The sequence below is a fragment of the Phoca vitulina genome, unplaced genomic scaffold (genome assembly GCF_004348235.1).
Source record: "Phoca vitulina isolate PV1807 unplaced genomic scaffold, GSC_HSeal_1.0 scaffold91, whole genome shotgun sequence".
NCBI lineage: Eukaryota > Metazoa > Chordata > Mammalia > Carnivora > Phocidae > Phoca > Phoca vitulina.
Genome location: NW_022589794.1, coordinates 2,382,471 through 2,395,781, shown reverse-complemented (window position 1 = coordinate 2,395,781; position 13,311 = coordinate 2,382,471). Strand labels below are relative to the sequence as shown.

The 13,311-nt window shown below is 56.9% G+C and overlaps 1 protein-coding gene across 4 annotated transcripts in view; it reads right to left on the bottom strand.

The window, feature by feature from the left end:
* EP400 (E1A binding protein p400) overlaps positions 1-13,311 on the bottom strand; it is a 97,160-nt gene that overhangs the window by 61,474 nt on the left and 22,375 nt on the right. For 3 of the 4 annotated variants that reach the window (XM_032396306.1, XM_032396305.1, XM_032396307.1), the window contains 10 exons: positions 10,159-10,249; positions 8,728-8,835; positions 7,843-8,228; positions 5,546-5,836; positions 4,619-4,804; positions 2,983-3,123; positions 2,482-2,560; positions 1,707-1,756; positions 1,266-1,323; positions 368-457 (listed from right to left, as the gene is read on the bottom strand). In XM_032396306.1, coding sequence (XP_032252197.1) covers positions 368-457; positions 1,266-1,323; positions 1,707-1,756; positions 2,482-2,560; positions 2,983-3,123; positions 4,619-4,804; positions 5,546-5,836; positions 7,843-8,228; positions 8,728-8,835; positions 10,159-10,249 — 1,480 coding nt within the window. The remainder of the gene's footprint in view (positions 1-367; positions 458-1,265; positions 1,324-1,706; positions 1,757-2,481; positions 2,561-2,982; positions 3,124-4,618; positions 4,805-5,545; positions 5,837-7,842; positions 8,229-8,727; positions 8,836-10,158; positions 10,250-13,311) is intronic. The other variant, XM_032396308.1, reaches the window with a different exon arrangement.

The window sequence follows — 13,311 nt, the reverse complement described above, 5'->3', positions numbered from 1 at the left end:
TCACATCTGGAACGCAGCTCAGCAGTGAGGGCTGGCGAAGCCGCAGCGACTACCGCCGGACGAAGCTCGGGGCCAGGAGAGCCGAGGGAAGGAGCGGCAAGGCCAGGGCGCGATGCCGTTTAGATGCCGTGTCCCCGGGCGAGCCCAGCGGCACGCCGGGCCGTGCTAAGTGGCAGGCAGCCAGAGCGGAAACGAGCCACCAGGGCAGGTCACCGGCTAGCACGCGGCGCTCACGCACTCTGTCCTGCACTGCCGGTGTGGCCCTGACACCAGCGCTCGAGGACTGTATCGGGTTTTTAGATGTCACACGTTCTTGTGTGCACACTCGCTTCCTAAGAGCATCTCCAGTGAGACGCTCATAGCCTACCTTCTTTGGCTAAGTTGGACAGCTCTGCCTGGTGGTCCACGGCCCCCTCGTTAGCTTCTTCCTCCTCTATGGTCTCCTCCTCGTCTTCCACTGAAACGGTCACCACCAGACGTCAGAGACACAGACCTCACTGCGCCTTCTCAACTGCTCATGAAACACTACCAGGCTCCAGACTGACTTGCACAGCTACGAGAGAGCTCAACGAGACCTTTTTGTTTCTCCGGTTAAATTTGGAAGTGCGGGTGTACTAAGTGAGCAGGGTGTGAAACACAGCCTGGCTCTTCCTTACACGACGGACCTACTCCAGCAGAACACGGAGTGATGTCAAATTTCTCATCCACCTGCTGACCCCACAGCAGAAAAACCCAGGAGCAGGCTGTCCGGGGTCACGAGGACTTTGTCATCGCCCACGTCAGGGGCCCCAGCCACCTGCTCGGCATGCCGTTCCCTCAGCTTGGCTCCCGTCCTGTGCAACCACCACCTCAAACTAGGTTGGCCCCGCACCCCGTACCTCACCTCCAGCAGAGACGTGGCTCTGGGTGAGAAAAACCCACCGGCAACCTACGGCAGAGCCAGCCCAGCTACGGCCTGCCCCCCATCTGAGCACAAGCGCTTGCCCCCGGGGGCCCTGCCACCAGACTACGCCTTTTCTCCTGCCTGCCTCCACCCTCCCCTGCTGACTCCTCCACGCAAACAAAATGTCCACGAGCGGCCCTGTGCTCTCCCTCCTCCACAGTCTGGCTCGTTTCTGCAGACCCCCTCCCAGACCCCAAGGCGCCTGGCCCCCGACGACACAAGTCACTGGGCCAGCAGGCACCGTGACAGCATGGAGCAAGCACTGGGCCTGAGTCTCAGAGAGCCCGCCCTGCAGACGGCAAGAGAGTACCAGGAGACAGACCTTCGTCATCAGTCAGAGACGTGCTAGCTTTCCTCTTCCTTCCAGACAACCCCGACTCCTGAAACAGAGAACAAAACTCGCAAACACAGAATGGGAAACCAAAGCAGAAACGTCTACTTCACACGCTCCCGGGAAGGCAGTGGCGAGCCCGGGACAAACACGCCAGCCCCCACTGCCACCAGGTACAGGAGAGGCGCTGGGCAGCAGGCAGGTGGGACTACGTCCAGTCACCATGTCTTCCCTTGTCCCCAGATCAACACCCTATGGGAGCCTAACACTAAGAACCAAGCTTCTTCCCCAGAGTAAACCGACTCTGTAACGGAGGAGAACGCTACGGACGACGTACACGCTTCTCCAGACAAAGAAAGGGACCCTGCTTTATCAGGCACCGTGTCTTCTCCACGGTTTCCCTCTTACCTAGTACAGTAGTCCTCAACTTACCAGGAAAGCTTCTGGCAACGCGTCAAGCCCCTTAGGCCTCGACTCTTTTCCTAGAGACAAGGAACATGATTCAGTTTCACCGGAGCTCCTGTGTAGGCCGCGCCCCACGGGCACCTCCTCACGGGAGGAAGACAGCAAGCGTGAGCTCCGCCTCCTCCCCTCTGGGAACCGGGGCGGCAACACACCGCCAGCCCCGAGCCTACAGAGTTCTCTGGCAGCTCTCCACACGTCTCTGATCTGGAGAGGGACCGGGGAGCTAACTGGCAACGTGCGTCTTCTACGCGCTCTACAACCTCCCGGGTGTGTGAGTCTGGGCACAGCCCACCGTTCCGCCCCCACCCCCTCACCAACAGACTGAGACACCCCATGCCCCCCGCCCCACGACAGCCGCTCCTGCGGTGCCTGGCACGCATCACGGTGTCCGGTGATGGGGAGGTGCTGCCGAGGCTGTGCTCCGACCACCGAAGTGCCCCACGGGGGGCAGACGCCTGCGGGAGTTCATCTCAGCGTCCGGCACTGGCCACAGGGGACAGGAGCCCCAGTCCCGAGACGGCCCCAGAGCCGATCAGAGAGCCTGGGGTGCCGACTCGTGCCAGCAAACCTCAGCGAGCTGAGGCACACAGCTTGAGCAGCTGCGCGGGGGAGCGTGGCGTCGGGCAGAGCACGAGCCCGGTGGGGCGAGCAAGAGCCCCGGTGCCACCCCCGGGTAGCTGCGGGCAAGCAGGGAGGCCAAAGAGCCGTCGGGAACATGAAGGCTTTTAAAAACGTATCCCACCTCTCCTGGGAACCTTCTGTAAGGTTAAGGCCTTTTTCCTTTTCTCTTCCAGTTCTACTTGTAGTTTTATCTCCACAACCTGAGTACAAAGAGTGGAATAAAGACGTCACTGAGGATGGACGTCACGGACAACGTCACTTCAAGTCACTTCAGATGAAAGTCTCGGTTTGGCAGGTAGTCAGGTGTTGTGCACCACGCGCCACCCGAGTCCCACGGGGGCTGGGCGGGGGGCATGCTCTGCACCAGGACACGCGCGGCAGGAAACCAGCCGCCCTCCGTGCCTAGCGCTCACACCGAAGGAAACACTGGACGGCCCCTCGCCAACCGCACGGAGCTCGCAGCCACGCGCGCAAACACGAGCACAGAAGGACCTCGGGCACACGCGCCTCTCCCAGCTGCCGCCGCGGGCGCGACCTGCCTGGGCTAGCGCGTCTCTCGGCCAGGCACGGGCAGAAGGCACAGCCTAGGTTTTCAGGACCCCGTGCAAATTCCAGGATTTACCTGTTCAATATTTGACCAAAAACACTCTATTTCTCTGGCGGTTGAGGCAGCGATTCGTCTCAGTCGGTTCTGCTCCTCTTTCCTTCCCCTCTCCTCACGAAGCTTCTTTTCCTCGTGGTGGCGCACCGCGGTCCTGATGAGCTAGGGAACCAAAGGCCGGACTTGGCACCGCGCTGCGGCAGGCGGACGCAAGTGCGCGATGCGCAGGGGCTGCACCTTCGTCGGCCTGGCGGGCGCAGGACACACACCAGCACCACCCGGCTTGACTTTCTACAAATGGTCATTTTACCAAATACGCTTATTTTTCTCCAAAGAGTATACCATACTGTGTTACAACTGTCTCTCCTCGTTTGACGTATGATTAACACCTTTTCATCAAGCAGAGTAGCTCCTTCAACAGGCATCCCTTGCACCGCATGAATGCAGTGAGATGCACTGACCTGCTGCTAGGCACGCAAACTGTCGGGTGGGACGATTCATAGTTTCCAAGGCTTTTCCTTTAAATCCCAAGCCGCTTTCCAGGACCTGTGCTCTTACATCCTACCAGCAGTCCTCAAAAAGGTGCTGAGAAGGAACTTGGAAACAGACAGGCTGTGAGCCTGAGCATGCCTGGCTGTGGGCCCCCACGCCGGGGGGAGAAGCTCCCTGGGGGGCCTGTTGGACACTGTGGCTGGCCCCCCTCCCACAGACTCCTCAGGGCCTCATCCTGGTCCAACCACACCCCTGGCACAAAGCCTCCTGCTCGGGGTCTGCAGTCTCTCCCAGGAGAGGGCAGCACCCGCTGCCGAGCCCTGTCCACCTGGTGCCCACATGCTCAGGACCATCCTCCTTTACAAAAAAAGCATGCCTCAGGAGCAATCGGGTTTTTCTGGATTCCATGCATCTGATTTAAGACCCCCGCCTACATAGGGAAAGCAGAGTTCAGAGAGGGAGGTGGTCAGCAGGGCACACGGGACCTCTCCCCAGGCCTGAGAGCACGGGAAATGAAAAGAAAGCAGCTCCGCCGTGAGGAACAGACGGTGGTGCGGTGACGTGAGAGAAGCAGGGCCCAGAGCCATCTACACGTACATGAGGACAGCTGCTTCGTACTCTGAGACCTAAGGTTTCTGGAACTCTGTCCCTTTCCGCATTCCTAGTAGCGGCAGTGCCATCTGCTAGAGGCTCCCCAGCACTGGGCGTCTGCTTTGGGACCAGTGAGAAGGAAACAAATCCTAAGCCAGAACTGGGGGGAAGCTGGACAGAAGACCAGGGCAGTGGGCAGCCTGAAGGCCCAGGACGGGCCCCCAAGCTGCCCACCAGCCGACCAGCCTCTCTGCTCCCTCCCAACCCTGACCTCCTCAGCTCCTGCATGATAACACCCCGGCCCCAGCCTGGGTCTGGGGGCTGCAGGCTTTCCAACCGCCAGGAGAGACTGGCAAGAAGGAGAACCAAAATGCAGGACGTGTCTGCCCCCCAGTGTCCACACCGGAGCTCTGCAGACAGCCCCTCACAAGCAAACCACACCGCACACTTACTTCCTAACAGTGCCAGAGCACTCTTCGTGTTTCGGAGCCAGACCCCTCCGAGTTGGCCTGGACGCTCCCACGTCCGGCAGTGTGAACGAGCCGACAAGTGCCACCGCGCGTGCCTCACCCACCTTCCTGGCCGCGGCCATCTTCCACCTCCTCTCCTGGGCAAAGTCTGTGGCCATCCACTGCATCTCCTCCAGCAGGTAGTCCCAGTGCGATTTGGGGCGCGGGGCCTCCTGCAGTTTGGGCAACCGCCTGAGGGACCAAAGGCCTTCTTTCCTCAAATCTGCTATTCGCTGATGGATCTGGTTTTCCTGCAAGGAGCACAGGGGTGGGGTGCGTCCCCACGTGATTAGTAAGTGCATTCCACTAGTTCAGACCCCAAATTCGGGAAGCCTCAGTAACAAAGACAGGACTGGACACAAAGTTCGAAAGTGGCCCTAGAGAGGTCGGCAGGCATGCCCCCCTCCCCAGAAGCAGGGGAAGCAATGGCCACACCCCGTCTCCAAAGCACAGACAGAACACACAGGCCACTGTCCACACCAGAGCACTTACAAGGGAAACTACACAGGCCTGGCCCTTGCTCCAAAACCACTGGGAAGGGCAGGGACAGGCCACACATTATCCCTGAGTGAGCACCAGACAACAGGGAACACTAGGGTTGCAACACCGTACCGGTCTTGCTATGTTTAATTCCCCCCATGAAATTTAAACAACTGCTTAGTCACCCCACAAACGGCAAGCGCTAACTGGGGTGCCGGGCCACGGCCACACCGGCCTCGGCAGTCCTCCTGGCCCCGCCCTGCAGCCCGGGCCTCACCGCCTGTGAGGTCAGCACAGAAAGCACGTGCCCCCCACAAGCCCACTTCCACCAGGATGGGAGAGGCTTCCCGGCTGTAACCCTGGTTTCTAACTGATCAGAAACCATGTTTGACTGTCCTCATTACCGAGTGCTTGGTTTTAAACTACTGCATCCTTTGCAGAAACTGAAATCAAGTAAGCTTCACAAACTACAGCACATTTGACAACGTTCTTGGCATTCCAAGTGCACTTACCAGTGCTATTTGTTCTGCCACCTTATCCTGAGAGCTGTCTTGGGGCGGGGCGGCATTCTGAGCTGGGCTCTGTGGTTTTGGGGGTGCTGACACGGCTGCCCCCGGGGACCGGGAGGTGACCGGAGACAGAGACTTGCTGGCTGCCGAGGAGGGTCTATTCCCCGCGGAGACCCGTGCGGGTGACGGGCCCGAGCCGCCGGCAGGAGCTGCGGACGAGGTAGAAGAGGCCGCTGGCGGGGGCCGCTGACAGGGCTGGGCAGGGTCCACGGGGGCTCTTGTCGACGCCACCGTCTGGCAGGCAGAAAACAGGCCGGCAGTGAACAGGAGACCTCAGCCCCCCTCGTGCAGCCACATGCCAGAGACCGCGTCGCCCACAGAGGTGAGCACAGGGGAGCCCCTCCCGCAGCGGAGCAAAGGAGTTACGCGCACACAGCGCATGAACACCTGCCCGACCACGCCCGCCAAGTGTAACGCATCCCTTCACTCCACAAAGCGGCACGAGGGGTGCGTCACAAACCCGGCTTTCATATGCCGTCTTATCCCATGGAAGCCTTTTCTTGTTTTTTGCTTTTTGTAGCTGTTTCTCCTGTTTAAATTATTTTTTAGAATTTGTAACTGCATAAGCTTCTTCTTAACTGAAAAATACCGAATGCTCATCTTGTACCTTTCCCTTGAAAAGTGAACACCGATTCCGCGTGCCCCTCTCACGGCAGGCAGTCTGTCAGGTTAAAACTCTGTGTACAGCAGGGGACCGCCTTCCACCCTGACTGTGGACAAAGCTGAGCTCCTACAGGAATGCTGGGCGGGGGGCAGAGAGCAGAGAAGCCAAGGTGCTACCCACAACGTACAAGGCACGTCTGTAACCTGGAGCCCGGGGAGGACACCGACAGAAACACTCTCTGTACCCAGGCGGTGTGCCATTTCTGCCGCCCCCTCACCTCGTCTCCTCCGACCGCGGCCGGCCTCCCGCTCTTGGGAGAAAGCTCCAGTGGCACCTGGCCAGAGCCCTCACCTCTGTCCTCTGGGGCTGCTCGCCATCCACAGCAGAGCTCAGTGAGGGCAGCGGAGACCTCGTGGCCTGCAGGCCTGACGCGTTTTCACGTCCCCTCTTTGGGGCCCTTCCCAGGAAACGTCTGCCAGCCCTACCCAATCTAGGAGGGACAGGTTTCCATGGGTTTTGTAAGGAGCTGATCCTTTCAACAACAAGGGCAAGTAAAGGAACCCAAGCAAAACGCCGGTGCTGCCTGAAGTCAGCTGTGCGGCTCAATGAGACAAAGTACTGGAAACAGACTGTTTCCATAAAAATGTAACCAAAGCGGTGGTGGGTCCCCAGGGTACGCACAGAGCGGCCACGCAGACCTGCATGGAAGGATCCAGAATCCGTCAGGGCGCAGTTAGCTCCTCCAGCCACGGGCTGCATGATCCTGCCAAGTTACTTAAGCCACTCGGGTCTTTTTATGGTAAAATGGGGATAATAAAGATTCTACACCCTAGGGTTGCCGGGCAGAGAAAATAAAACGATGCCAATGAAGTCTCCCCACAGTGCCTGCGGCCCCGTATGTGGTGCGCACAGGGCAAGTATGCGGTTACCCCACCACCACACAAGGTCAAAGCTCGCCATCAATCTCAAATAGCCATAAAGCCCCTGACCTGAAAGCCCCCCTAGGAAAGCCCCTTGTTCATGAGGGAAACGGCAAGAGAGAGGGGAAGCCTTCCCAGCTGACTCAATCGCACAGGCCAAGACAATGCTCTGAGAGCACCACCTGCCGTCCCTGGGGGCTCCCGGTGGTTCGCACTCACTTTCGGGGTCTCACTGCTCCTTAGGAACGGTGAGCAGCTCCCTGTACACTTTCCCAGCACTCAGGAGGGAGGAGGGGCGTCGCAGAGCGCCCAGGAGGGGGAGGCGTCCGTGGGGGGCCCAGCAGCCGGCCGGGCGTGGACAAGCGTCCCCACTGGCTCGCTTAGCCATGCAGCCCAGAGCAGCCCCGCACTCCCACAGCCCCCCTCGCACACTGGCGGGCGGGCGCCTGCCACCCGCCCCGCATCACTGGACGCGTCAGCTGGGACAACGGCCACGCCGGCCTCTGCACAGCCGCCAAACCACGAGCAGCAAGTAACCTGTGCTGTTCGCTGGCGTCTCCACAACGTAACTGCGGCTACAGAGCCGGACAAAAGAACGCTGGGCGACGTGCTGGTTCCAAGCGGACAGCAAGCCACCTGGAGGGCGGGGCGGCGTGCAGCGTACAGCTCGGCTTTTCTTCTGTCGCTCACCAACAGGACAGGCGCCCACCACGTACCTGCGGCTGGGACGAGAGCTGAGCGGCCTGCATCTGCGCCTTCCCAGGCATCGGGGCGTGCAGGGCCTGCGGCACGGGCTGCGGCGGCGGAGCGGGCAGCTGGCTGGGTGGGGGCACGGGGACGGGGGCGTTTGGCTGCTGCGTCTTCGCCGGGACCTGGAGCTGCGCGTGAGGCTCCACCACCTGCGGCTGCTGAGGAAAGTGCAGTGCTGGCGGCAGGGGCGCGGCGGGGAGGCCGGCCGGGGGCAGCCTGCCGGGCAGCTGCGGCGGCGGGGTGTGCAGGCTGGCGGCGTTCTGCACCGGCGGCCCCGTGGACGGGTCGTACTGATGCTGGCTTGGCTTCTGCCCGGCGAGCTGAGCGGCCTGGGGGGCGGGAGGCATCCCTCCTACAAGACAGGAACAGCCCAGCAGCGCTGAGTTTGGGGCCCGGAGCACCGTACCACACGGCGACCTCACGTCCCGGTGCTCGTCACAGACCCGTTACTCAGAGCCATCACACACTCCAACGGGAAATTCTGCCGGCGGAAACTCCTATTACGATAGCTCTGATGTTACAAATGAGCACACAAAGAAGGACAGAAAGGCGCCTGGCCCCTGCAAGCTCGCATCAAGCACAACAGGCACGGCAACCAGCGCCCCGAGCGTGGCAGCAACCACGAGCGCGCAGGCGAGCGAAGGAGGGGAGCCCAAGGACAAGGAGAGGCCCGGCTCCCGCACAGGCCCTCTCCCTGCCCGCCCCGGAGCTCAGAGCCAGGCCCCAGCCCCAGAAGCCACTCTGACCGCCTGCCGCGACCGTGCCAGTGCTGGCCAGAGGCCGGGCCGCGAGGCCTCTCCCTGCACACGCTCTTTCTGAGCTAGAAGGGCCCGTGCTGCGCTGGGCCTTACCTTGAGCTGTCGGCATTAGCTGCTGAAGAGGAACCCCTGCATTCGCCCCCGGGTGCTGGAAAACTGCCCCCTGGTGGCCCACTTCAAGCCGAGGCCGCTTAGACTGCTCTAGAATAATTTTCAGAAAAGGTGCAGTTTGATATAAAAACAAAACCACAGAAGTAGTAGAAAAAACATGTGTCAGTGTTTTTATAGTCTTTGAACAGGGAGGCCCTTCCATATGTGAACCAAAATCCAGAAGCCAGAAAAGCTAAGGTTGATAATTTCTTTCCATTAAAATTTCGCAACTGTAAGAAGCAGCCTCATACAAAAGCAAGGGCGAGTGACACCCCAGGAGACTGCGGTGTCTGCAGCACACGTGTGGGCGAGAGCCTGGCGGGGCTGCCACGTGGAAAAGTCTTCCAAGTTCACGTGAGAAGTGCCAGCAACCAGACACACAGAACGGGCAAAGAGCAGAAATGGCTGAGCAGAGGGACAGAGTCACAAAGAGTTAATGACAAGGCAAGGGACCGAGCAACCTCATCCAAACTGAAGAGCTCCACAGCACAACAGAAGACCTGTGTTTACCCAGCAGATCAACAAAGACCAGAAGAGTGATCATGCTTCATAAACTGGCCAAAACACGAGAGCACGAGAAACTGTAGATGGGACTGAAGAAGGGCTGGCCCTTCTGCAGGGCCACGTGCGTCCCCCATGTACTCTGACTGAGCACTTCCATTTCTAGGAGCTTCTCCCTTAGATACGGTGACAAACATGTCAAAAAAAATCTGGGAGTAGGAATTCAATCCCGTGTTCACGGAAAAAGGTGGTAACAAAAAGGACTACCGAGGGTGTGATGAGGGAAGGACCCCCATGTGCTCGAGGAATGCACAGCCGTCAGGAAGACTGTGGTCCTGAGCAGGCGGCCTAGGAAGTTACTGCTGGCGACAGAACAGGGCAGAGGAAGCGCACTCCCGTTCCCTCAGAATGACCGCGTGGAACAACGCAAGCCTGCGGGCAGGAGGTCCGGCACGCAGACGTCAGCAGCAGCTACCTCTGTGGCTGGGGAACAGGAAGGGAACACCAAAGCAGAGGGAGACTCGACTCACACCTTCCTCGACTGCCCACATCTTTCACATAAAATGTGTGTTTTTATAATTTGAAGAAAAAATTCAGTTTAAAAAATATGAGTGACAACTTGAAAAATAAGGCAGTTTTACCCTCAATCCTACCATGAGGACTAAGAGCCCGCCAGCGCACTCAATGGGCAAACTTCTACCTTCAGCACACACACGTACAGCCACACACATGTTCTCTTCAGCTGAGAATCAGCACAAAACAATTAATTCTCAAAGTGGAAAGAAAGTCACCAAAACTAAGCACGTCAGCGTTCATGTGGCCGCTACGCTGTATGTCCCCTCAGGCCACTCGGGCCGGTGCTCCAGGGCGTACCTGCCGGGGTCCCCGCCTGCTGCCTCTTGAAGGGGTCCGTCTCTCCCACACTGCCGGCCCCCGCCACAAGGGCCCCTGCCAGGGCTGGCTGCTGAAAGGGAAAAGGAAAACATGAGACTCTGACCGTGTAGGTGCCCTACAAGAACGGGTATGAACTAAACTATCGTGATTATTCCACACACTGGCCTCCCTACTCTCTGACTGGAGAAATGTTATCTGCCCAATGCACGTAATGTATGTTTATATATAATAAAGAACTTGAAGTTCTAACTTACCTCTGGAGGAAAAAAAAAGGACTCGTGAAAGATCTTACTCTGGTTTTAAATGGAGTCCCTATCAGTGCAGATCTACATTCCCTCAGAAATGAACAGAAAAGGCACAGGACTGGCCAGTGTCGGGAAACACCAGTCCTCAATCCGACAGCTGAGCCTCCCTGTCAGTCACGCTGCCTGTCATCACTTGCCCCCCAAGACACAAAAGCTGAGTAAGAAAAAGAAAGGTGGACAATTTCTTCCTCCTGGAAAATGACACGAAAGCCCTACTTGGCAGACAGCGATCTGATGAACTTGTCACCTGTGACAAGCGAGCACCCCACCTAGCTGGGTGATGCTGGGTCACACGCATCCAGGTGACGTGCACCGCTGACACGGAGAGCTTCTGGCACACACGGGAAGTGGCCGAGTCGGGGCGCCCCACGCCTTCGCATCTCTGCACCATCCTTGCGGGGCTGCTAGGTGCTAAGAATGACGTTTACCAAGCACTAGCTGCTAACTGTTTTCATGGTCCCACTCTGTCCACTCTACTTAGCCAGGCTCTCTAAGTGCCGAAGTTACACACGCCGACACCAGGTAAGTGCCCCCGGGGGGTGCCTCTCCGCCAGCACCCCAGCCACACCGCAGGTCAGGGCCCCCCATGGGGACAGGTGCAGTGACTGACTGAGGGGAAAGCAAGCACCCCTATCTATGTTTAGTGAAGATGAGGGCAGGAAAGAAGAGAGGGAGGGGAAAGGAGGGAGGAAAGAAAAGAATGATTTGAAATACACACGGTATGTGAATAGTGGTTATCTCTGGGGATAGGATTATAGGTAATTTATAATTCGCGTGTGTACACTTCTCTAGATCTTCCAAATATCCTACAATGAGCACATACTTTTATAATCAAAAGAAAGCTTTTTTTTTTTTTTAATAAAAGAAACCGATAAAGGGTTCTGTGTCCAGTAATGGCCAAGTGATTCCTATTCGACTGCACATACTCCAGACAGACATGAGCTCTGGAGAATGGGACTGGACACCTGAAAGAAAGGAATGGAAAGAGGAGAGGTTTACAGCTTCACGGCATTTGGCGTGACGGCAGGCCCCAGCCTGTGCTGTGTGGACCGGCCCAGAACCAGACACACAGAGCCTCACTGGCTTGAAGACCACTAGGACAGAGAGCACGAAACCACCCCAAAGGAAGGGGGAATCACCCCAGGAGACGGCTGGACCCAGGGAGGCCCCAAGTTCTCTCCCGAATCTCTGGCTGCCCCCTAAAGCGGGCACACAGACTCCAAGCACAGGCCAACAGAAGCATACCAAGATTTCAGGTGCTCTACCTCAGGGGAACTAAAATTCAGTCACGTTAACTACAAAAGCAGAATTGATCAATACTCTTCAGAAGACTGTAACAGAAACCGGAGTCCCTATAGCCTCTCATTCATGACATCCAAAATCTCTCCCAAACACAAAGACACAGGAAAACATGAGCCATACTCAGAGTACAGTTCATACACACGAACCCCACGCAACGCAAATGCTGGACTTAGCAGCAAGGATCTGACAGTGGCTTTAAGAAGTATGCCCAAGGACATAAAGAAAACATACTGCAAGAAGAACAAGAGAAAGAAGAAACTATTAAGAAAGAGAACCAAATGGAGATGCCAGAACTGAAAAATAAACTATCTGGAATACAAAGTCCGTGAACTGAAAGCACAGTGTCGAGAGAGGAGGAGGAGGGGCAGACTCGGCATCCCTGGACGGAGCCGGGCCACTGGGGCGGTGTCGCGCCGTGTACGGGTGGGAAGATGACAAGAGCCAGGCCGAGCCCAGGGGACGCACGCTCACACCGCCCAGTCATCCCCTCAAGGCTGCACAGCCCCCAAAGGGGATGGAAAGTCTTCCCAAAAACGGTGCTGGGGGACTAGGCGTCCACAGGAAAAGGTCGAAACACTGGATGTCACTGAAATAAACAACTTGTGTTCATCACAGACACGGGCAGGGAGGGCCGGCCTCTCTTCTCCCGCCTTCCTCGCTGTGGTCCACCCCCCACCCCAACACCCCCTGCCCCCGGACTCTTGCTGTCAGAATGACTCTGCTTTCTCTTACACTGTCTTCCTGAGTATTCTACTGGGAAACATACTGCAGTCTTTAAAGTATAAACTTGAGGGCGCCTGGGTGGCTCAGTCGTTAAGCATCTGCCTTCGGCTCCGGTCATGATTCCAGAGTCCTGGGATCGAGTCCCGCATCGGGCTCCCTGCTCAGCGGGAAGCCTGCTTCTCCCTCCCTCTGCCCTTCCCCACTGCTCCTTCTGTCTCTCTCCTTCTCCCAAATAAATAAAATCTTAAAAAAAAAAAAAAAAAAAAGATAGCATTAGTAGGGTAAGGTCAAAGAGCTACAATTATCCATTTTCTCTAACATCATAAGCACCGAAAAGTAATCTCCAATGAGGATGATTGTTTAAAATCTAAGTAACAGGGCACCTGGGTGGCTCAGTTGGTTAAGCAGCTGCCTTCAGCTCAGGTCATGATCCCAGGGTCCTGGGATCGAGCCCCGCATCGGGCTCCCTGCTTGGTGGGGAGCCTGCTTCTCCCTCTCCCTCTGCCTGTCTCTCTGCCTACTTGTTCTCTCTCTCTATCTCTCTGTCAAATAAATAAATAAAATCTTTAAAAAAAAATAAAAAATAAAAAAAAATAAAATCTAAGTAACAAATAAAATAGTATTATTTTGTATACAACTGCACTCTAGCAAATACCACCTCAAAGGCTTTTAGAAATGAAGTAATACACACATGAACTGAGAACTCTATATTTATTTGTAGAGCTTAATTAGCAACCGATTAGATTGCTATTAAAAGTCCTTTAACTAGTTACAAATAATGAAATTCATCCTGAGAATATGT